General features: G+C 42.2%; 1 protein-coding gene across 1 annotated transcript in view; it reads right to left on the bottom strand.

Annotated features, from left to right (window-relative positions):
* The window catches only part of LOC140738202 (cadherin-23-like), a 101,974-nt gene that overhangs the window by 73,549 nt on the left and 3,345 nt on the right, over window positions 1–25,080 (bottom strand). The window contains exons 4-18 of the mRNA XM_073065309.1: window positions 24,237–24,325; window positions 19,938–20,045; window positions 19,727–19,836; window positions 19,489–19,634; window positions 15,861–16,043; window positions 12,344–12,432; window positions 8,974–9,081; window positions 8,693–8,802; window positions 8,461–8,606; window positions 7,549–7,737; window positions 6,424–6,512; window positions 5,420–5,527; window positions 5,200–5,309; window positions 4,957–5,102; window positions 4,107–4,295 (exon numbers count right to left, since the gene is read on the bottom strand). Of these exons, the coding sequence (XP_072921410.1) occupies window positions 4,107–4,295; window positions 4,957–5,102; window positions 5,200–5,309; window positions 5,420–5,527; window positions 6,424–6,512; window positions 7,549–7,737; window positions 8,461–8,606; window positions 8,693–8,802; window positions 8,974–9,081; window positions 12,344–12,432; window positions 15,861–16,043; window positions 19,489–19,634; window positions 19,727–19,836; window positions 19,938–20,045; window positions 24,237–24,325 (1,920 nt within the window). The remainder of the gene's footprint in view (window positions 1–4,106; window positions 4,296–4,956; window positions 5,103–5,199; window positions 5,310–5,419; window positions 5,528–6,423; window positions 6,513–7,548; window positions 7,738–8,460; window positions 8,607–8,692; window positions 8,803–8,973; window positions 9,082–12,343; window positions 12,433–15,860; window positions 16,044–19,488; window positions 19,635–19,726; window positions 19,837–19,937; window positions 20,046–24,236; window positions 24,326–25,080) is intronic.

Here is a 25,080-nt window from a genome sequence, read left to right on the forward strand (position 1 = left end):
TGCAGACCATAGGTATATAGAACAGGGGATCATGTCATGGGATAAAAAGTAAGGTACAGATATTAGAAGAGAGAATAATCAAAAGGATATGGCTCTCTGTAGCTGCAGCAGGGCTATTCACTCTGCCTAAACCTCTCACTATTTCATACACCTGTTAAATATCCCCTCAGTGTCTCTTCCCTCCTGAGAAAATTCCAGTCCAGCCAGTCTGTTCCTGTGACCATAATTAGAAACATTGAAAACCTACAGCACAATACAGGCCCTTCAGCCTACAATGCTGTGCCAAAGATGTCCTTACCTTAGAAATTACCTAGGGTTACCCTTTAGTTTTCTGAGCTCCATGTACCTGTCCAGGAGTCTCTTAAAAGACCCAATCGAACCCACCTCCACCACCGTCACTGGCAGCCCATTTCTAGCACTCACCACTCTCTGAGTAAAAAACTTACCCCTGACATCTCCTCTGTACCTACTCCCCAGCACCTTAAACCTGTGTCCTCTTGTGGGAACCATTTCAGCCCTGGGAAAAAGCCTCTGACTATCCACACAATCAATGCCTCTCACCATCTTATACACCTCTATCAGGTCACCTCTCATCCTCCATTACCCCAAGGAGAAAAGGCCAAGTTCAGTCAACCTATTCTCATAACGCATGCTCCCCAATCCAGGCAACATCCTTGTAAATCTCCTCTGCACCCTTTCTATGGTTTCCACATCCTTCCTACAGTGAGGCGACCAGAACTGAGCACAGTACTCCAAGTGGGATCTGACCAGGGTCCTATATAGCTGCAACGTTACCTCTCGACTCCTAAACTAAATCCCACAATTGATGAAGGCCAACACACCATATACATTCTTAACCAGAGTCAACCTACGCAGCAGCTTTGAGTGTCCTATGGACTCAGACCCCAAGATCCTTCTGATCCTCCACACTGCCAAGAGTCTTACCATTAATACTATATTCTGTCATCATATTTGACCTACCAAAATGAACCACCTCAAGTACATGCTCAAGTCTGCTGTAAGTCATCCCTACAATCGCCAAGATCCTTTTCTGTAGTGAATACTGAAGCATAGTACTCATTAAGTACCTCTGCTATCTCCTCCGGTTTCATACACACTTTTCCACTGTCACACTTGATTGGTCCTATTCTCTCATGTCTTATCCTCTTGCTCTTCACATACTTGTAGAATGCCTTGGAGTTTCCCCTAATCCTGTCAACCAAGGCCTTCTCCATGGCCCCTTGTGGCTCTCCTAATTTCTTTCTTAAGCTCCTTCCTGCTAGACTTATAATGTTCTAGATCTCTATCATTACTTAGTTTTTTGAACCTATCATAAGCTCTTCTTTTCTTCTTGACTAGATTTACAATAGCCTTTATACACCACGGTTCCTGTACTCTACCATCCTTTCCTTGTCTCATTGGAACGTACCTATGCAGAACCCCACGCAAATATCCCCTGAACATTTGCCAAATTTCTTCCGTACATTTCCCTGAGAACATCTGTTCCCAATTTATGCTTCCAAGTGCCTGCCTGATAGCCTCATACTTCCCCTTACTCCAATTAAACACTTTCCTAACTTGTCTGTTCCTATCCCTCTCCAATGCTATGGTAAAGGAGATAGAATTACAATCACTATCTCCAAAATGCTCTCCCACTGAGAGATCTGACACCTGACCAGGTTAATTGCCCAATACCAGATCAAGTACAGCCTCTTCTCTTGCAGGCTTATCTACATATTATGTGAAGAAACCTTCTTGAACACACCTAACAAACTCCACCCCATCTAAACCCCTCACTCTAGGGAGATGCCAATCGATATTTGGGAAATTAAATCGCCCACCACCACAACCCTGTTATTATTACACCTTTCCAGAATCTGTCTCCCTATCTGCTCCTCAATGTCCCTGTTACTATTGGGCAGTCTATTAAAAGAAAACACCTAGTAGAGTTATTGACCCCTTGCTGTTCCTAGCTTCCACCCACAGAGACTCGGTAGACAATCCCTCCATGATGTCCACCCTTTCTGCAGCCGTGACACTATCTCTGATCAATAGTGCCACATCCCCACCTCTTTTGCCTCCCTCCGTCCTTTCTGAAACATCTAAAACCTGGCACTCGAAGTAACCATTCCTGCCCCTGAGCCATCCAAGTCTCTGCAATGGCCACAATTGGGCAGCCATCGTGTAAATGTTCCCTGAGTCTTTCTGCACTTCCTTCCTAGGAATATTTATTTTATTTATTTAGTGAACCAACACAGAACAGGCCCTTCCTTTCCAATGAGTCTCACCGACCAGCAATCCACCTATTTAATCCTAGCCTAATCACAGGACAATTTACAATGACCAATTAACCTACTAACCCCTATGTCTTTGAACTGTGATTGGAAACTGAGAAGAGGCCTAATTGGTGTTTCACAAATGAGAAAATCTGCAGTTACTGGAAATCCAAGCAACACACACTAAATGCTGGAGGAACTCAACTGGCCAGGCAGCATCTATGGAAAAGAGTAAACAGCCGACTTTTTGGCCCAAGACCCTTCATCCAGATGTGTGTGCTAATTGGTGTTTGGTACAGATCCAGTGCCAACTCCCAGTCTTTGTATTCTAAACCTCAGCCAATGAAAGTAAACATATCTCATATGCCTCTTCAATTGTCCTTTGCGAGTCAGTGAATATACACTGTAAGGTTCCTCAGAGTTCCTCTATAGTATTTTACTTCATATTATGTATCCCTTTGTCCTGTTTTTCACACCCCTCCCTCTTCAAATGCATTCACTTTATGCTTCTCTCAGCTAAAGTATACAGTCAGCCCTCCTTATCCGCGAGTTCCTCATGAGCAAATTCAACCAATCGCGAATCGCGAAAACCCGGAAGTGCTCTTTCAGCACTTGTTGTTCGAACATGTACAGACTTGTTTTCTTGTCATTATTCCCTAAACAATGCAGTATTACAACTATTTACATAGCATTTACATTGTATTAGGTATTATAAGCAATGTAGAGATGATTTAAAGTATACAGGAGGATGTGCGTAGTTTATCGTGGATTGGAATCGGAAAAAAATCGGAAGTTCTCTTACTAAGTAAGTCGGAACAGGTACGTCCGGTGTTATTTAGCGTCAGTTAGTCAAACGTTTGTCTTAGTATATAGTATATATTTTACCTTTCTATGCATATAAAGTACTTAAGAATGTATGTTTCAGTGCCGGGCTTGGGAATGGAAGTTCCCAAATTCGATCCAGTGACAGACCACTTCCGAGCATGCTCTCCATTCATGCCAGGTTGACGTGGAGGATCAAAAACCCAAAACCCCAAAATTAAACCACTGCATTGCTTAGTAATAATTGTAGCTTTCATTGGGGCAGGGCCTTTCTCACTTTATCCTTTAAAATTGTTCCGATCATTGACCGTCTGTAGCCTAACGCTTTTCCAATGACCAATGGCGTTTCAATTCTTTCCGATCGCTTTATTATTTCCACTTTATTTTCAATCGTGATCATGATTATTTTCGTGAACAGAAACACTGTGGATTCAGAGCTCCACCACCGGGTCCTAATGTCCACCACACTAAGACAGGTTAAATCAGGTCTGGGGTTCTGCTGGGTCCTAAGGTCCACCGCATTGTGACAGGTTGAATAAGGGACTTGAGCATCCGCGTCTTTTGGTATCCGCGAGGGTCCCAGAACCAATTCCCCGCAGATGAGGAGATAGCTCCCTGCAATCTCACTATCAACCACACTATCAATTTAGGTATCATCAGAAAACATACAACAATCGCTGCACTTGAGTCCAATTCATATAAAAGGTTAGGCTGCTCGTACTAAGCTCTGCAAAACCCCACTGTACACAACTCACCAGTCACCAAAGCTTCTCTTGACCATCAAGCTCTACTTTCTTCTGCTGGGCCAACTTTAATCCAATTTGATATTTCCCCTTGGATCCCATGAGTTTTAACCTTATTAATAAGGCATAAGTCAAAGATCTAAATAAAATTCATGTAAACTAAATCAAATTAAAATGGGAAAATGAACTAATAAGTAGGAAGATACAGCCATCAGAGAAAATCCCACTCGTGATCACCACTTAACTCTAGGCTGAATATACTCACCTGTCCCTGCTTCAAAATCAGCCTCACACATAGGAGCTTCATTGATGGAAAGCAAGGCCACATCCAGGTTGCACATTGCCGTGTTATCTTGAAGGTCTGTAACGACTAGATTTAGTGTGTAGGATTTGACAACAGAGTCATTGTCATAGTCCAGTTTAAGTGCATTGGTGATTATTGCAGTGTTGGCAACTGTAAGGCAAAAGCGACATGTTGCAACCAAATGAAACATGGATCAATACCAGCTATTAGCAAAGTACTACACGTGACAACTTCTACCTTCTGATGCCTGTGATCTTTAGATCGTGAGCAATGAAATAGAATAAACATATCAGATGAATAACTAACGATAGGGCATTTTGATTCTTCTTAATCAAAGTAGCCCAAGGAATCAGAAACATAACTGAAAATTGGAAATCCATAGAGATTCCCCATACTTACCCATTATGACACGATAAATCAGATCACACTGAGAGGAATATACCAGGGAATGGACAGTCATTTGCATGCAACTGATATTTCATGGTTATACACAAAAACAAAGAGCACAATTAAACATGAGGAACCATTACAATTTGAAGTCAAAGTACAGAAGTGTTACAGTAAATATCCGCTACACTGGAGAAGGAAGAATGCATGAAAGTGCTATAAAGGCAAGGCCAGCATTTTGTGTGTGTTGTTGTCAGTAAGTTTAGAGGTTTAATACAATAGTCATGGACCTCACACATACAGGAATTCCCTGTAAGCAATGTCAGAGGAATTTCAGAAAATATAACACTGGAATTTAACCCTTTGAAATGGCTGGAGTTTTACTCTGCCTCGCTCTATTGTTCTTGCTAAATGGTTTTCCTACCTTGGTGGATTTCAAAGACAGGTTCATTTACTGCGAAGCTAAAGGTTAGGTTCTCATTGTCATCATCATCCGAGGCAGATAAGGTGATCACTGCTGTCCCAGCAGGAACTTCTTCATCCATGATCAAAGTACTCGCTGGACAGGAGCTGAAGTGTTGTAAATGTTCCGATTAATAAACTAAAGAATATTTAATATACAATGCAACTGATCTTGTCTGTCAATATGAAGAGTCAGTTAATGTACCTGAATGTTGGACTTTCATCATTTACATCAGTAACTGTGATTGTCACTGTGCCTGAGCACCCGAGGCTTGTAGTCGCGCTGTCATTAATAGCTACCACAGCATAGAAAAGCTGGAGGAATGAACGCAAAGAAGGATTTGAAGGAAATACTGTATATAGTGCATAGGGCAAAGTAACTGTGAGGAAAACGTGTTTATTATTATTGATAAAATCTCTCCTACCATGTCACCATTTTCAAAATTCAAAGCAGATGCTGTAGAAATTAATCCCAAATTATCCACGCTAAATCGAGCGGTAGTGTTGGGGGTGGAATTTGGCAGAATGGAATACTGCAAAGTAAAGCAAGGTAAGATTTAAGTGAGCATCATGTCCCATTCTGCAGCTATACTCATTCAGGTAGGTTTGTATTGTCTCCTCTGTATCTTCATCTATTCTCCTCTACTCTATGTCCTTTTGTTCTCTCTCTCCTTTCCTCTTTCCCCTTCATCTTAAAGCCTGAAATGTCGACATACAGAAACAATTCTCCTCCAAAAGAACCACCACCTTGTCGTAGGGCTTGGAGACTTGTGTGAGTTATACTGGCTAGAGTCAGGGCCTTATGTTTTGGTCCATGCCAAACAGTTCAAAGGGTAGAGGCCAGACCAAGAATGATCCACTGGTCCTCCAGGTTCAGGAGTTCCGTTCAGGGCTAACAACCTTAACTGGTCAAAAAATTGTTACAGATGAGCAATAAAGAATCCTTCTACATCTGTGTGTGACCATATGGACAGACAGAGATGGACGGCATTCATTGCTGCCCTAAACACCTGCAGCATAACAGGCAGTAAATAAGTAAGAAAGAATTCTCCATTTCTCCCTCCATGTGTTCTTGAAGATTTGCTGTGTATTGACAGCAGCTCATTTTTAATTCAGATGTCCAGCTGCTCGCTTAATTTGTTCTTCTATTATTAACCCGCAGGGTCTTCAACTTGTCTCTTTTCTCAACCTTGATTAGTTAAAATGAAAGATGTGGAATGGGAATTCAGGGTCATTCAGGATTTAGATTTATTTCAGTAATCTTTGAGTCACCTATTTGAATGGTTTCTACAAGTCAAGCCCAAAGTTCAGTTGCAATTTACACGTTGGTTAGTTATTCTGGACAAAAGTGAATCAAAATTAGACTGAAATTATGTTCTGTTTTACATCTTTAAACTTTAAGAACAAATGTCCTTTAGAAAAGACTTACCTGCAAAGTATTTCCATCAGGATCAGATGCAGTTAATTTATAAACAGAGGTACCAATAGCGGCGGTCTCTGGAATGGTGACTGATGGTCCTGCACCAGTGGAAATAATTTAACATTACACCTTTGATCATGTACATGTGAACAGGTTTTGTCCCTTTATCTCAGAAAGGCAGTGCTGACAATGGAGAGGGTTCAAGCAAGGGAGGTTCAGGAAAATGATTCTGAGATTGAAAGGCTTATCATATGAGGAGCATTTGATGGCTCTGGTCCTCTACTCGCTGGAATTCAGAAGAATGAGGGGTGACCTCCTTGAAACCTATCCAATGTTGAAGTGCCTCGATAGAGTGGAGGTGGAGATGTTTCCTATGGTGGGGGGAGTCTAGGACAGCCTCAAAACAGAGGGGTGTCCTTTTAGAACAGAGATGAGGAGGAATTTCTTTAGCCAGAGAGTGGCAAATTTGTTACCACAGGTGGCTGTGGAGGCCAAGACATTGGGTATGTTTAAAGCAAAGGATGATAGATTCTTGATTGGTCAGGGCATGAAGGGATATGGGAAAACAGCAGGAGATTGGAGCTGTGACAGAAAATGGATTAGCCATGAAGAAAGACTCGATGGGCCAACAGCCTAATTCATCTCCTATATTTTTTGGTCTTATGATGGAGCTAATGGAAGTAAATTCCTAATTCTGATGTTCTAATAGTTCAGTGTTCAAAGAAACTGAAAAGACCTTTTCACTTTTGACTGAGGAATTACTCCATGGCAAGAAGTAAACAATTTCCAATGGTTTGAGGACTAGCTTTATTTCTCCCTAAATTATTTATGAGAACGTATGTGGTAAACTTTGAGGTCAGGTATTATTTCTTTCCTATCTATGACAATTCCTGCTGGCGAAAGCCTATGGCATGGTTTGGAAGCGAAGAAGGCATCAGAGCAGATAGATGACCGGGGCAAGCAGTTCTCCTTGCTCTGTCACAAGAACAGTGCTGGAGTCCTGTTGCCATTTTTCCCCAAGCTCTGGTACAAGAGCAAGGACAAAAATGAAAATTTCACAAGAAAAAAAAACAAAGTCAAACTCTTACAATCACTGATCAACTCTCAGTCAAGGTTAATAATAATGGTGTTCACCTGTTCCTGCTTCAAAACTGGCTTCACAAATGGGAGCTTCATTGACGGGATTCAGAGATACATTCACGTTACACATTGCTATGTTACCGCTCTGATCTGCAACAACTGTTCTTAATGTATAGAATCTGATAGTTGAGGTATTCTCATAGTCTAGCTTCAATGAATTGGTAATTATTGCAGTGTCAGAAACTGAAATATAAAAGAAACATGTAAGACAATATCAGAAAATCTCCTTCCCCACCTTCCCCCATGTTTAGTACCAGTTACCAAATTAGCTCACAACCACATGCCAAACTGTGTGTAAGAGAACCATTATTACGATTGTTGTGATTTCAGCATACATTATTATAATTTTTAAAAATGCAATGTATTACTACTGAGAAATGTTGATACTTAATAGGAGAATTGTTCAGTTAGGCCGGCTGGTGGCGTAGTGGCATCAGCGCTGGACTCCGGGGCGAATGGTCCCGAGTTCGAATCCAGCCGACTCCCTTGCACGCTTTCCATCCGTGCTGGGTTGAGTGTCGAGCCAGCAACCCGACCTCGTAAAAAAAAAAACTGGAGAATGCTACAAAAATGCCACATGATGAGCAATCACCAAAAAGATCGGTGCAAGAAGCTGGTCGTGACAGCGCCCCGATAACTCCACCAGGAGTTAAGGGTATTCTTCTTTCTTTCTTTCATTTTTCAGTTTGATGAAGGAAATGTCAGAGTAAAGAGATTTTCAGCTGAAGATGAATACAGGACTCATGCAAAAGTGAGACAGAACAATACGCCAGTGTTATACAGTTGACGCAAATTGCACAGATTGTGTTCACTGTGAGTAATGTTCTGGGAGCTTCCCCAATATATTAACAATTTCTCTCCTATAGCTTGTAGACCTTATTCCCTTTCACTTGCTACTATTCCTACCTTGGTGGATTTCAAAGTTGGGCTCATCTACTGCAAAGCTAAAAGTCAGATTATCGTTGTCATCACCATCTGAAGCGAACAAAGTGATCAGTGTTTTTCCAGCAGCATCTTCTTCATTCAGGATCAAGGTGCTCAAAGGGCAGGAGCTGAATTGGGAAAAATGTTCTAATTAATAAACTGAAAAGCCATCATCACAAGAGAAACAATCTTGCTTGCCAACAGTTCTATGTACCTGATGGTTGGAGATTCGTCATTTACATCAGTAACAGTGATGGTCACTGTACCTGTGCAGCTAAGGCTAGAAGTAACATTGTCACTAATAGACACCACAGCATAGAAAACCTGCAGAGAAACAACAGATTGAAATCTAAAACACAGTTGGACTAAAGCGCATGTATTGCAAATCTTCTCAAAAACAATAGAAAACAGAGTAAATAGCTTTAATGAAATGTTGACTATTATATTTATGCTGAAGACCTTCTCATTATTCAATAATTATTATGTATCTCCTACCATGTCACCATTTTCAAAATTCAATGCAGCTGCTGTTGAAATTTTGCCCAAAGTATCCAAACGAAATCGAGCAGTAGTGTTGTCTGAAGAGCTTGCCAGGAAGGAATACTTGAAAAATAATGAAAAGTAAAATTTCTGTAATTGTAATGTTTACTTCTGTTGCAGAAGTACCTTACTTTCTCTCTTATTTTAACATACAATTGTTGAAATCAAACACAAGGAAAGGGAACTTCTGCATTGTTCAGGATTCAGACCTCAGATCCATTATCATCGATGCCCATACCTGATTTTGTAAAGCAAACTCCAAGCTTAGAGCTAATATTTCACTGGCCCAGATCATGTGCTGTTGGTAAGGGAAAGTCTGGAACAAATGCAATATTCGGGTCAAGCAGTGCACGTACAGGGAAAGATAACTGGATCCTATTGGAGATGGGAAATGATGGGAGCTGTGAGACAAGCTGTGCATTTGGTGATGGCTAACAGGGTGGAGAAAAAAAAGGACCAAAGCGAGTGGATGAGGAAAACAAATTAGCTGTTGTGAAAGTAGATGAGTTAATGGGGAAAAAAATATGAGAGAGTGGGTGCTATGAGGAATGGTAGTGGAGATAACAGGAATGGAGAAAAGAGGTGAAACAGGACAAAGCAGATAGACAATAGACAATAGGTGTAGAAGTAGACCATTCGGCCCTTTGAGCCTGCACCGCCATTTTGAGATCATGGCTGATCAACTACTATCAATACCCAGTTCCTGCCTTGTCCCCATATCTCTTGATTCCCCTATCCATAAGATACCTATCTAGCTCCTTCTTGAAAGCATCCAGAGAATTGGCCTCCACTACCTTCCGAGGCAGTGCATTCCAGACCTCCACAACTCTCTGGGAGAAGTAGTTTTTCCTTAACTCTGTCCTAAATGACCTACCCCTTATTCTCAAACCATGCCCTCTGGTACTGGACTCTCCCAGCATCTGGAACATATTTCCTGCCTCTGTCTTGTCCAATCCCTTAATAATCTTATATGTTTCAATCAGATCCCCTCTCAATCTCCTTAATTTCAGCGTGTACAAGCCCAGTCTCTCTAACCTCTCTGCGTAAGACAGTCCAGACATCCCAGGAATTAACCTCATGAATCTATGCTGCACTTCCTCTACAGCCAGGATGTCCTTCCTTAACCCTGGAGACCAAAACTGTACACAATACTCCAGGTGTGGTCTCACCAGGGCTCTGTACAAATGCAAGAGGATTTCCTTGCTCTTGTACTCAATTCCCTTTGTAATAAAGGCCAACATTCCATTAGCCTTCTTCACTGCCTGCTGCACTTGCTCATTCACCTTCAGTAACTGATGAACAAGGACTCCTAGATCTCTTTGTATTTCTCCCTTACCTAACTCTACACCGTTCAGATAATAATCTGCCTTCCTGTTCTTACTCCCAAAGTGGATAACCTCACACTTATTCACATTAAACGCCATCTGCCAAGTATCTGCCCACTCATCCAGCCTATCCAAGTCACCCTGAATTCTCCTAACATCCTCATCACATGTCACCCTGCCACCCAGCTTAGTATCATCAGCAAATTTGCTGATGTTATTTTCAATGCCTTCATCCAAATCGTTGACGTAAGTTGTAAACAGCTGTGGACCCAATACCGAGCCCTGTGGCACCCCACTAGTCACCACCTGCCATTCCGAGAAACACCCATTCTCCGCTACCCTTTGCTTTCTATCTGCCAACCAGTTTTCTATCCATGTCAATGTCTTCCCCCGATGCCCTGAGCTTCGATTTTACCCACCAATCTCCTATGTGGGACCTTATCAAATGCCTTCTGAAAATCAAGGTACATTACATCCACTGGATCTCCCCCATCTAACTTCCTGGTTACATCCTCGAAAAACTCCAACAGATTAGTCAAGCATGATTTACCCTTGGTAAATCCATGCTGGCTCAGCTCAATCCTATCATTGCTATCTAGATATGCCACTATTTCATCCTTAATAATGGACTCTAGCATCTTCCCCACCACCGATGTCAGGCTGACAGGTCGATAGTTCTCTGTTTTCTCCCTCCCTCCTTTCTTAAAAAGTGGGATAACATTAGCCATTCTCCAATCCTCAGGACCTGATCCTGAATCTAAGGAACATTGGAAAATGATTACCAATGCATCCGCAGTTTCCAGGGCCACCTCCTTTAGTACCCTAGGATGCAGACCATCCGGACCTGGGGATTTGTCAGCCTTCAGTCCCATCAGTCTTCTCATCACCGTTTCCTTCCTAATGTCAATCTGTTTCATTTCCTCTGTTACCCTATGTCCTTGGCCCATCCATACATCTGGGAGGTTGCTTGTGTCTTCCTTAGTGAAAACAGATCTAAAGTACTCATTAAATTCTTCTGCCATTTCTCTGTTTCCCATAACAATTTCACCCAATTCATTCTTCAAGGGCCCAACATTGTTCTTAACTATCTTCTTTCTCTTCACATACCTAAAAAAGCTTTTGCTATCTTCCTTCATATTCCTGGCTAGCTTGCGTTCGTACCTCATTTTTTCTCCCTGTATTGTCTTTTTAGTTAAGTTCTGTTGTTCCTTAAAAATTTCCCAATCATCCGTCCTCCCACTCACCTTAGCTCTGTCATACTTCCTTTTTTTTTAATGCTACGCAATCTCTGACTTCCTTTGTCAACCACTGTGGCCCCTTTCCCCCCTTTGAATCCTTCCTTCTCTGGGGGATGAACTGATTTTGCACCTTGTGCATTATTCCCAAGAATACCTGCCATTGCTGTTCCACTGTCTTTTCTGCTAGGCTATCCGTCCAGTCAACTTTGGCCAGCTCCTCCCTCATGGCTCCATAGTTTCCCCTGTTCAACTGCAACACTGACACCTCCGATCTGCCCTTATCCTTCTCAAATTGCAGATAAAAACTTATCATATTATGATGATGATGATGGAAATGACATTTAAAGGAATTAGGGAAGAAATATATATTTACATAATAGGAAAGGGAAGGAATCGCTGTCTGAAAGCATTTGGGAAAGGTCAATGTGAACATCCATCAAGTAGTGAAATGATTGGTTTTCCCAAAGGTCATGCACCGTCACTAATATCTTAGGATTACCATTAGGCTAATTGAAACAAATGTTAATTAAATAATTTTATTTTTTTCGATCATTGACTAAAATATATAAACGGTCTAACTCTGCTTCTTTTTGTCTTATGATCTTCTCAGGAGGCCTCACACTGGAATGTCTCTGATCACTTGTTGTTATAGACTTTGCGAATTAATACATCCCAGGTGAAAATGGTTCAAGATGACACTGGAATCCTAAATTTTATGTCTTAATTAAAAGCAGAAGCAATCCATGATTAAAACTTACTTACTTGTAAAGAATCTCCGTCAGGATCAGATGCAGTTAACTTGTACACCAAAGTGCCAACAGCCGTGGTCTCTGGAATAGTAACTGCTGGTCCTATAACAAAAGAGATTTATTCACTGTAAGTTAGGTTTCATTTTTACATTAGACCATAAGACATAGGAGTAAAATCAGGCCATTCAGCTCATTAGTCTGACGCTGATTTATTTCCCTCCTCAACCCCATTCTCCTGCCTTCTCACCGTAACTTTTGATGCTCTTAGTAATCAAGATCTTATCAACCTATGCTTCTGATAAACCCATTGACTTGGCCTCCACAGCAATGAATTCACAAATTCACCACCCTCTGGGTAAACAGATTCTTTAAGAACTATTAATATTGGCAGTGAATTAATGTATCATTTAGATAAACTAATGATTTGGTATTAGAATAATCTTAACTATGCTTTTCACTTTAGTCTTGCTATTAATTCCAATGCAGCAATAACTAAATTCGACTAGTGGCTATTGAGGACAAGCTTACTTAGCAGATCATTATTTCTCAATAATGAAAGGCTATTGTTTTTGTGGGAATATATTTGAGGGAAAAGAGAAGTGCCTTGTATTATTTCAGAAAGCTGTCTGGCAGTATAACAGGAAAGGCCACACTTGGAGTCCTTGGCTGCTGACAAGTCTGCAGCAAACTGCAGACATTAGATGTGTGGTTTTTATTTGAAAGGTGAAGCTCCTGTGCCTTAAGGATGTAAAGGGCCTCTATATCACATGCTCTAGATTTTGAACAATTCCCACCTATTTTGTATGGCATTTAGGAGCAACAAGTCTTGTCTTCAAAACCCTGTGACAGGTTAAATCCCAGATCTCCAGTTACCAGGTTGGATACAGGGTTTTTGTTCGTAAAGGTTTTCTGTCTGAGCTTTCCTCCAGGATTCAGACAAGTGGAATACAGTGAACGGGGGTGGGGGGGGGGGGGAGTATGGTTGTGCATTTTGGTAGAAAGAATAAAGGCATAGACTATTTTTTAAATGGGGAGCAAGTTTGGAAATCAGAGGTACAAAGGGATTTAGGAATCCAGGTGCAGGATTCTCTAAGGGTCATTACAGTGCCAGTGACCCAGGTTCAATTCCCGTCACCATCCGTAAGCAATTTGTACATCCTCCCTGTGACCGCATGGGCTTCCACCAGTTGCTTCAGTTACTGCCTACATTCTAAAAGGTATATGGGCTAGTGGGTTAATTGGTCACATGGGTGTAACGGGGCAGTGCATGCTCAATGGACCAGAAGGGCCTGCTAGGACCCCGTATCTCTAAATAAATAAAACTTGCCGGTCGAGTTGGTAGCAAGGAAGGTAAATGTAATGTTGGCATTCATTTTGAGACGACTAGAATAGAAAGCAAGAACGTGCTGCTGAGGCTATATAAGTCGTTGGCCAGACTAAATTTGGAGTTCTGTTTGGAGTTTTGGGCGCCATACCTAGGAAGGGATGTGCTGGCATTGCAGAGGGTCCAGAGAAAACTTATAAAAATGAGTCTAGAAATGAAGGGGTTAATGTATGAGGAATGCATGATGGCTTTAGGCCTGTATTCACTGGAGTTTAGAAGAATGAGACAAAATCCCATTGAAACCTATTGAAAGTTGAAAGGCCTAGATAGAGTGGACATGGAGAGAATGTTTCCAATAGTGGGATAGTGGGAGGTTCGAGGATTAGAGGGCGCAGCCTCCAGATAGGAGGTCATCCTTTAGAACAGAGATCAGGAGGAATTTCTTTAGTTCCAAGGGTGGTGAATCTATGGCTTTCTTTGCTATAGGTAACTGTGGAGGCCGTCTCATTAGGTATATTTGAAGCAGAGACTGATGGATTTTTCATTAGTAAGGGTGTCAAAGGTAGGAGAATGGAATTGAGAGGGATAATAAGTCAGGTATGACTGAATGGTGGAGCAGACTTGAAGGCCCTTAGAACAGAAATCTACAGCACATTACAGGCCCTTCGGCCCACAATGCTGTGCAGACCATGTAACCTATTCTAGAAGCTGCTTAGAAATACCTTACCGCACAGCCCTCTATTTTTCTAGGTTCTATGTGCCTATCTAAGAGTCTCTTAAAAGACCCTATTGTATCCATCTCCACTACCGCTGTTGGCAGTGCATTCCACGCACCCACCACTCTCTGCCCTTAAGCCCAAATTCTTCTCCTATGTCTTCTGTTTTTATGATTCTTCAGTGTTGAGCAGTTCAAGGCTCTAGATTCATTTCCAACAAGATTTCCAGAGATCACATTTCTGGAGATCTCAAGGATTTCTGTGAAGAAGATGGTCTGGCTTGCACCCCATTCAGTTTGTACATACCTCCTGCAGGTCGACAGTTTCTCATTATCAGGTCAAGTGATAATTAATTTTAACTAAATCCAGAATTTTAACAGATGTTGGTAATTTATCTTTGGAGCACAGCTTTGAATGTTTAATGCTCTATATTTGGGCTCTAGTTTATTGCCTACAACTAAACCTAAGAGGTCTCTTGTTCATTGTAGGACATATTGGGTTGGTGTCTCCCACTTGCACTCACTTTGACGTAGTAATTACTTCTTGTAGCTGCACCCTTGTTGTCTTGCCCATAATTAATGCCAGCATCCTAATTAGGAAGGCCTTGCACAGTGACAGGGCCCTGTACAATGCAACGTCATGCCAATGGACCTGAAGAAGCCCAAATTTTAAAGCTGAGGAAAAAGATTTTAACGGCTGAACCACACACATCAGCTTAGCCAGCTCTTGAACTTACTGGGCATTTGAATGCGTCAGAGCATTCCTTCCATTTGGAAATGTCCATAATCATTTCCACTGAATTGAACACATTTGTTTGTCCTGTTTCAGATCTAACCTGATAAAGTGGCCAGATCCTTTGACCAGCAGGGTCAGTGGACAGATCCCCAGGGCCCTGTGATCAGCGAGCCGGCCCTCGATTATGGGCAGCATTAGTGAGCACATTCCTTAGCTGCTACTGGGAAACGGAAGCAAAGTTGAGTTTTGCAGCAGAATTCCCTGAGTATTCGAGTATAACCGAAAACTCCGGCAAACTGAGTTCACCAAGCTGAGGCCAGCATCCAAACTTGACGTCTTTTTACATTTGCCCAAGAATTGCAAGTACTTCTGAACAAGGTCCAGCATGGCATTGATGAATTCTATGTTGGATTTGCTACAAAAATGTACTAGCACTCAGAGAAGAGCTGGTCTGGAAATTAAAATCCACGTGACAGTAGAATCGTGGAATGGCACCAGAGTCTTCGTGTTTCTAGCTATACATTAAAACAGAGCAGGAGGCTGAATTTATTGCTTTTTGTGACATGTTTCCTGCTATGACCGCACAAAACCCACATCAGTTCACCATCATTTTCATGCGTTCTCGTCTGGTAATTGAGGCATGAAGAAGACATTAGCTTGCAAGCAGAAAACATGACCAGAAAGGTAAAAGTAAATCTTTGCAATCACTATTCAACGCCAGAATATGAGCATTAGTTTCAGCGTGTTAAATGTACCTGCTACAAGATCAGCATCACATACAGGAGCTTCATTGATGGGAGCCAATGATACGTTCAGATTACACGTTGCTGTATTAAGCCCACTGTCTGTAACCACTACATTTAATGTATATAATTTGATCGTTGAGGCATTGTCATAGTCTAGCTTCAATGAATTGGTAATTGTTGCAGTATTGGAAACTGAAAGAGATAAGCTTACATTTTAACAAATTACTCTCGGTAACATTAGATAACAATATAGATCTGTTGATCAGAATTTCTAAGTTGTGAACCCTGAGCTAAAACAGACAACAGTACTAGAGACCACAAGATATTTTGCAATGGATTGCTACATAGAAAATTATCATAAAGACAAAATAGCTCAAGAAATCACTAATATGATTCAAAGCAACACACACAAAATGCTGGAGGAACTCAAAAGGTCAAGCGGCATCTACAAAGGGAAAAGAGCGGTCAAGATTTCAGGCCAAGACACTTCATCAGAAATGTAATTCAAAAGCAAAGCTTCAAATGTTCTACGCAGTCGCAGAGTTGAGCAGTAACAAATCACAAATGACATCGCACTACTAACTACAAAGAAGTGCCAAGATATCCTCTGTCTTATTCCAAGGGGTGGCACAGTAGCATAGTGGTTTGCACAACCCTTTACTGTACCAGCGACCCGGGTTCAATTCCTGCCATTCTCCGTAAGGAGTTTGTATGTTCTCGCTGTGACTGCGTGGGTTTCCTACCACAGTCCAAAGATATACGGGTTGATAGGTTAATTGCTCATTGTAAATTGTCCTGTGATTAGGCTGGGGTTAAATCAGGGATTGCTGAAAGGCTGCAGTTCGAAGGGCCTATTCTATGATATATATCAATAAATAATTTTTTTTTAAAGCTTCTTGGTCAGTCCGTAGGGATTGAAGATGACTTGCTTCTACTTCTGTTCTGAGGTAGGCAATCAGGCTAATGGAGAACCCACAGATTCTACTGTAGATGGGGCTGAAGGAACTTAATGGAGCTGACGACCGGGTAGTTTCAGTGTTTACATTTTTTTCTATGTACTCCTGTAGAATAACTTAGGGATTCTCAATCTTATTCCAAATATTCCACTTCCATTTTAAGCTCTCATGAGCCAGGAATTTTCAAAGTAAATGTTTTCAAGTTGGTTTTGAAAACATTATTCTGAGTATATTTTCCTCTGTCCATTTACTGTGATGGAGTGGAAGAGGATGTCTGTTTTGGAAGGTTAATGTTGGACAGGAAAATAACATAATCTGCCCTCTCCTTACAGCATGTGCTCTCTAATCCAGGCTGCATCCTGTAAGCCTTGTCTACACCCTCTCCAAAGCCTTGACATCCTTCCTATAATGGGTGAACCAAAACTAAATGCAGCATTCCAGATGTGCCCTAAGAAGAATTGTATAAAGGAGCAATATCATTTCCTGACTCTTGAATTCAATGCCTTCTTTATCATGCTACCAACCTTTGCAGCCACTGCACAGGAGCTATTGAGTCAGACCCTAAGATCCCTAAGTACAGAAATGTTGTGATCTACAGAGGGGTCTTGGGGTTCAAGGGGCTTGCCATTGACAACGTACTGACTCTTCACATTTAATGTCTCAAACTACGACACTTCAAATTTGGCCAGATTAAACTCCATCTGCCAAGTCACTGCCCCGAAACTGCAACTGATCTATAGCCCATTATATCCTTTGGTAATCTTCTACACTATCCAGAACACCACAAGTCACTGTATCATCTGTGAATTTGCTAACCCACCCATCTACATTTTCATTCAGATCATTTACATATATCGCAAACTGCAGAGGTCTCAGTATGGATCCCTGCAGAACACCACTAGTCATGGATCTCCAGCCAGATTAAATCCCAACAACCATTACCCTGTCAATTATGGCCCCAATTGGCTAAGTTACCATGGATCCCACGCATTTTAATCTTCTAGATGAACCTCCTAAGAAGGGCTTTGTCAAGCACCTTACTAAAATCCATGTAGACAATATCCATTGATCAACCTTTAGAAATCACCTTTGTCATCTCTTCAAAAAACTCAATCAAGTTAGTAAGATGACTTGTCCCTGCACAAAGTCATGTTGACTCCCTAATTAAGCCACAGTTTTTCATAAGCCTTAACCCTAAGAATCCTCTCCAGTAACTTCCTTGCCAATGATGTGAGACAAGTCAGGCTATCGTTCCAGGATTCCAGGATTATCTCTATTTTACTTCACATTACATTACACATTAGCTACTCGCCAGTCCTCCAGGACCTTGCTTGAGGCTCAGGAGGACACAAATATCTTCAACAAGGTGCCAGCGATCTCATCTTTTCCCTCTCTCAATAGCCTGGGGTACATCCCATCATACCTTAAGGATTTATCCACCTTAATGTTCCAAAAACAGACCCCAAACTAACTCCTCCTTTATCTCAGAATGTTTAACATATTAGTGCACTCCATACTGATTTCACTATCTTCCACATCCTTCTTGGTAAACACTGATACAACATATTCATTTAGGACATCATCCACCTCCAGAAAGATGGTGCCAAAGAGCAATTTCTACCCAGCCCATCTTCATAACAATTTCAATTCTTCTTCTTTCTAATCCCTCTTCTTTCTTTTTCAAGGTAGCTGGGGTTCTGTCAGAGTCCGTGATCTACAGATGCACTCAAACAGCAGTTCTTCGCCTTGGTGAGCTCCTGTTCCTGGAGCTTGCCGATTGGCTGGGTTTCGATATCTTCAGGAGCTACCTGAAGATAGGGGCCTTCAGGGTGTGATCTAACGTAGCCCTGTGGACTCAATATCTCATTGATATCATGAACCGAAGCATCGTGGGAGACTGGAGCACTGAAACAGTTGTTGGAAGCCTCTGCAATTGGGCTATCTCCCTCCCTCTCCCTCTCCCTCTCTCAATGGTGAGTGAGAGTTTGCTGCAGATTCTCCAGTCAGTGGAAGTCAAAAGAAAAGTGATGCTTCAGACTGTTACATGGAAACAGCGAGCTATTTGGCTCCCCTCTCACTGTGGAAGGACTGATCTATCTCTCTCTCCCCCCTTGTTCACGAAAGAGAGGGTCTGTTGCATGGGTGAACAATAGTTCTTGTTGAACTGCAGATCATATTTGCTTGTGCTTGTTTGGCGGGTGGTGGCTGAGGGAGTAAGTGGGGGGAGGGTTGATGCTTCTGCTGCTGCTGCTTGTGTGTGGGAGGGGCTTTGGGTTTCTTACGTTTTTTCTGTCATGCACTCTTTGGGGTTTTTCTTCTGTTTCATTGGATGTCTGTGGAGAGTAAGAATTTCAGGTTGTGTTCTGTGTACACTCTCTGATAGTAAATGGAACCATTGGACCATTGAACAGGCAAGCTCCCTCCTTTTTCCTTGAGTGATTCTACCCTCTCCCTCGAATGATGAAGCATGGAACACACAGAAAGCAAAAATCACACACAATTGCAATTGCAAACCAAAGACAAACTTGACACATATATAACAGGCATAAAACAGAATTTAATGAAGAACAGCATTCCAAGAGGTTGGCAAAAACATGACAAGCGTCATCAGCAAACATAACCTTTCCAACAGATCACACTCTCCCTCACTTTTCATTATTCATAGTTAATGATATTCCTACCTTGGTGGATTTCAAACTCAGGCACATTTATTCCAAAGCTGAAGGTCAAGTTATCATTGTTATCATCATCAGAGGCAGATAAAGTAATCAATGTTTTTCCAGCGGCAACTTCTTCATTCAGGATCAAAGTGCTTATAGGACACGAGCTGGAGGTGTGATAAATATCCTGATTAATAAACGGAAAAGCAATCATCATTGAAAGAGCTGATATTGTCTATCAACAATGGAACTCATATACCTGATGGTTGGAGTTTCGTCATTTACATCAGTAACAGTGATGGTCACTGTACCTGTGCAACTAAGACCGGAAGTAACATTGTCACTAATAGACACCACAGCGTAGAAAACCTGCAAGGAAATAACAGATTGAATGATCTGAATGAAATACTGGCTAACGTATCTGTGCAAAAGATCTTCACGTTCTTCAGTAATAATAATAGCTCTCCTACCATGTCCCCGTTTTCATAATTCAAAGCAGCGGCCGTGGAAATTTCACCCAAACTATCCACACTGAATCGAGCGGTGGTGCTGGTGGAAGAGGTTGCTAGCAACGAATACTTGAAGACAAAAACAGTATTTTATTTCTGTCAGTGTATTGCTCAATTCTGCAGCTTTATTTTTTTTTACCTTACTTCAGTAAGTTTGTCGAAATGAAACACAATGAATGAGATTTCAGGAAGCACCAGTTGTCAGAGAATTCAACATCTGCATCGTTCACTGCAAACGCTGGGTTCATGGTCAACAACCACATGTTCCTCCGATATGGGTCAATAACACGGTGGGCATATTCCTCAGTCCTTGGTTCCTTAAGGTTTTTATATCCGGAGGTGGTAGTGGGGATAAGCTCCCACTACCTATTAAATGCTCCCAGTGGCGTGTCTCAAATGGCCTCTGACAACCAAGTCCAGCTCCTGATATTCACATGTGGTTTATCTACTAAGCCCAGTGGAACCGTTTCTACTGACAGGAGAAGGGGCAAAGGCAGGTTCTTGGCACCTTGAAACCAGTCACTTTGGGCAGATGGGGCTCTTCAGCAATGGTTGGAAGCTTGTTTAGGAGAAGGAAAAGTCTAAACCTCTGCTGCTTTGTGCCTATAGCTGCTCACAGGGAAGGCTTTATGAGTAAACCCCAAGCTGGAGCTGGAGTCCCTAAGGCAGTCCTGCTCTTAGTTCAACACGGACTGGCACTGATGCCGAACTATATCGGTCTCTAGCATTCTTTTGGATTCATCAGCTGCGTGGGGAGGAGGAGCTTGCTACATGGGCAACACACACACAAAATGCTGGTGGAACGCAGCAGGCCAGGCAGCATCTATAGGGAGAAGCACAGTCGGTGTTTCGGGCCGAGACCTGCTGTGTTCCACCAGCATTTTGCGTATGTTGCTTGAATTTCCAGCATCTGCAAATTTCCTCATGTTTGCTACATGGGCAACAGTTTGCTCTCCATATCATACTGCGCTAGTTTGTGTATGACATAGACAGCTGGGACGCGACATCCATAATGGACCCCAACCAACGGAAGGCCTCAACTTAATTTAATCTGAAAAGCATTAGAACTTCATAAGGCTGTGAGTAATATCTGCAAATCATCCTTTACATGTCTAGTTCTAAAAAAACCTCACAATCACAAGCCTTCATTATCTTTACACAATGCTAACAGTCAACCACCTCACCCTCACACTCATACACATACTCTCCTCACCAGCCCCTAGACGTTTTATCAACCATGCCTTGGACCGGTTTGTGTGGAGCAGATCCATTGCCTGCCCATGTCCCAGCCAGAGAACCACCAACTGAACCACTGAAGATCAAAGTCCTCAGCGTCAACAGCTCCAACATTATCCTGATGCCTTTCCTCCAATGACTGGTGTATCAAGCAAGTGAGCCCGAGCTCTGCGTGACCATTTGTGTTCACCTGTATCCACTCCAGAGATGTCCTCATCACCCAGGAGCAGCCAAGGATCTGACAGGCCCCGTCTCTGCACCTGAAGTGTTCCGATGAACCACGAGGGCCTATTTGTTCAAGGTTCAGGTTCAAAGCACACTTATTATCAAAGTACATATGCAGTATACAGCCCTGAGATTCTCCTTTGTACGGACAGCCATGAAACAAAGAAAAACCATGGAACCCGGTCAGAGAAAAACATTGAATCCCCAACTTGCAAAAAAAAACAAATCGTGCAATGGCAAAAAATATATAGTAAGTGAAAAACACAGAATGTAAAACATCAAACCACAAAGTCAATGAAACAGTTTAAAGTTCAAAGTTAAAAAAACACGAAATGCTGGCAGAACTCAGCAGGCCAGACAGCATCTATGGGAGGAGGTAATAACGACGTTTCAGGCCGAAACCCTTCATCAGGAGTTCTGCCAGCATTTCGTGTTGTTTTTTTTAAAAATTTATTTCCAGCATCTGCAGATTCACTCGTGTTGCCTTTAAAGTTCAAAGTACATTTATTATCACAGTATGTATGCATTGAGGTTCGTCAATTACAGGTAGCCACAAAACGAAGAAACAAAAAGAACCACTGAAAAAAAGACCGTCAAACACCCAGTGTGCAGAGAAAAAAGACACAAATCAGGCAAACAATAAAAGCAAGCAAATAGCTTTCAGAACGGAGGTCTATGAAAGAGAGTCTACCACAGACCCTCAGTGCTACACAGTGCTGAGTGAACGCATGGAGCAGTGACTGAAACGACCCGTCCCTTGACTCGGGCCCCGATGCCCTGACCTCTTCAATCTGGACCAGCACTTAAACCGTCGTCCAAACATCAGGTTTAGTCACTTCGATATGCTCTGGGCTCTGGTCCCTGCCACCTCGATTTGGCCTGTACCCCAACCTTTCCAGTTCAGTCCAGTGCTTAAATCATGGACCAAACATCGCGTTCTGTTGCTTCATTGTGCTCTGGAGCTTGGACCCAGTCCAGGAGTGATCAGAGTCAGCTCTGTTCAGTTCAGTCTAGTGCTGCGTTGTTTGTAGGCTGCAAAGCCAGTCCGCCCCGATCAGAATCGCACAAAATATCAACAAAAGAAAGAGCAACCAAACACTAGAAGCACATCATTACGTGAGCTGCAGAGCCCAGTCCAGAAACCACGTTGTTTAAACCTTGCCCAAGACCACGGCACCATCCTCTGGAAGCAACGATCAAGAGGGAGAGAGAGAGGGAGAGGGAGGGAGACCTATCAAACATAAGCTGTTTCTTGAGGAGCAGTGAGTGAGAGCGGGAGAGAGGCCAGTAACTCACAGGCAGATGGTGCGGAGCACCCGCTTGCCCTCCGCACTCGTCCCTGTCTCGTTGATTTCAATCTTCCTCAGTGCTTTAATCAGTGAGAAATAGAGGCTCATCATGGGCTTGCGCCCTGGCTCTAGGCTTCTTGGCCTCCAGGCCACACACTTTGCTCAAAACCTCCCCAAACACTCTTAGAGACAGCAAAGTGCCAGATTGCTCAATCAGCCCGCAAACACACCATCAAACCGAAGATCACAGGCTCCAATAGTAGCTGAATCATGTTTGAAGGAGGAAGAACTAGGGGAAGTGAAAGAAGTAATTTTGTGAACAATCTGAAGAATGTCACTCTTGGTCGCTTTGTTTGCTGGTGCCATCTTCTTCAGCTTTGGAGCCTTCTAAACGTCACAGGGCTCCCGGAGAGTCTTTGTGAACCAGGTGAGAAGTACTGGCAGGCCCAGTCCTCCTGACATCAGCCCCTCGCCAACTAAAGGGTTCAGATTCAGATTTATTTATCACACGTATGTATGTCGAAACACAGAGTGAAATGCGGTGTTTGCTTCATCATCTAACACACCCAAGGACATGCTGGGGGCAGCCCGCAAGAGACAGCTCCCATTCCAGTGCCAATATAGCACATCCACAATGCTCAGCAGAGCAACAACAGTAACAACATCAACAACAACAAAACAAGATGAAATAAGACAAACCAGTTGTGTCAAGTGCCATGTGTGCACATGTGTGAGCTAAACGCTAGTGTCAGAGGCTAGAGTTCATTTCATCTGCTGCCCAGTGACTGCGAAAGGAACACAGCTGCATCATTCAACTCAATGGGTAAGAGGAACCATGGGATCTTGCTACTTTCCTACTGCTTTTGGAATATAAACTCGCTGTTAAATTGCTTTGTTAGTTGCCACAAACAAGAGAAAGTCTGCAGATGCTGGAAATCTGAGCAACACACACAAAATTGTGAAGGAACTCAGCAGGCCAGTCAGCATCTATGGAAAAGAGTACAGTCAACATTTCGGTCCAAAACCCTTCAGCAGTAGTTGCCATCTTTTTAATTACGTAAAACTCATATTTAAATATCAAATACAATTTCAATTTTTGTTTAATTTCATAAGGTCAATGGAATATAACTGCTGTGTGCTGTGTTATGGCTGGGAGTGGGATCTAGTTCAAATCTTGATAACTTAAATGGCTAGCACCCTGCGGATATCTGTTGTTACCAATGCCCATTAGTGTGTGAATGGTGCAAATTAAAAACGACTTTCTGCACAACGTCATGCTTCATCTCACCTTTTAGCCTGTTGGAGACTGCCGCGGGTCAGAATTAATTCAACTGCGGCAATCATTAAGAACAAGAAAATATTGAAATACCTTTGGATTTCCTATATAACAACTTCATGAACATTCATTGTCATTAAGAATCAGTAATTCTGAATGATATTGAAAACCTTTTCTATTCGATGTCTTACACCTAATCAAGAAAAGAAACAATGTTCCATTTGAAAGACTTACTTGTAAAGAATTTCCATCAGGATCTTCCACATTTAATTTATAAACTGGGGCACCAATAGTTGTGGTCTCTGGAATGGTAATTGATGGTCCTGTACCAAAAGAAATTGTACTTAGTATAAACAATAGTCTGGAGGTATGTACTGTATATTAGAGTGGGTGTTAATGGCAATAGTTTCTTTCTGGCATTCTAATGATTCTGTATTGAAATAACATAACCAGCCTTGTCATTAATCTATTGTAATAGCAAGTTTTAACTGCCTTTTCCATCAAAGATTAATGGGTTTAAGGTTGGATTTTGGTTTCTTCTCCTCATGTCCTCTGCTTCAGCCTGAACGTATTTGGTGGATCTTGTGTGACTGGGAAGGAAGAGATGTTTTGCAATGCTGTTGAAAGTTGTTTGCCTAGTGGTCAAAGAAAAGGAGGCTGCAAAGGTCTAGGGTAGGATGCATCAGAGGGAGGTCTCAGAAGAAAAGAGACACCTTGAGACAACATTGCTGTGTGCACCCAAAAAGAAGCCTCGCTCCTGATGGTACACGAGCAGGGATTAGAGAGCAATCCTCAGCCAGGTACTGAAGCTCATACCTCCCTTCAGCTGTCAAATTTTCAAAGGCCTGAGATTCAATTCCCACAGGCACTGAATTGAGAAACTTCCAGAACAAAAAATAGAATGTTATTTTAATGGTACACTTATTGGGCCTTGTCCCCAAAGAGGATTTATCAACTGTCCCTCTTTCCAACTCTATTGCTACTGTACTATCAACAGGTTTGCACTTGGTTGTGGTTGGCTCCAACTTTAACAATTTAACAGCTGAGGCACCATTCAAGTTTACTCATACATTTTCCA

Source organism: Hemitrygon akajei, chromosome 14 (genome assembly GCF_048418815.1).
Source record: "Hemitrygon akajei chromosome 14, sHemAka1.3, whole genome shotgun sequence".
NCBI lineage: Eukaryota > Metazoa > Chordata > Chondrichthyes > Myliobatiformes > Dasyatidae > Hemitrygon > Hemitrygon akajei.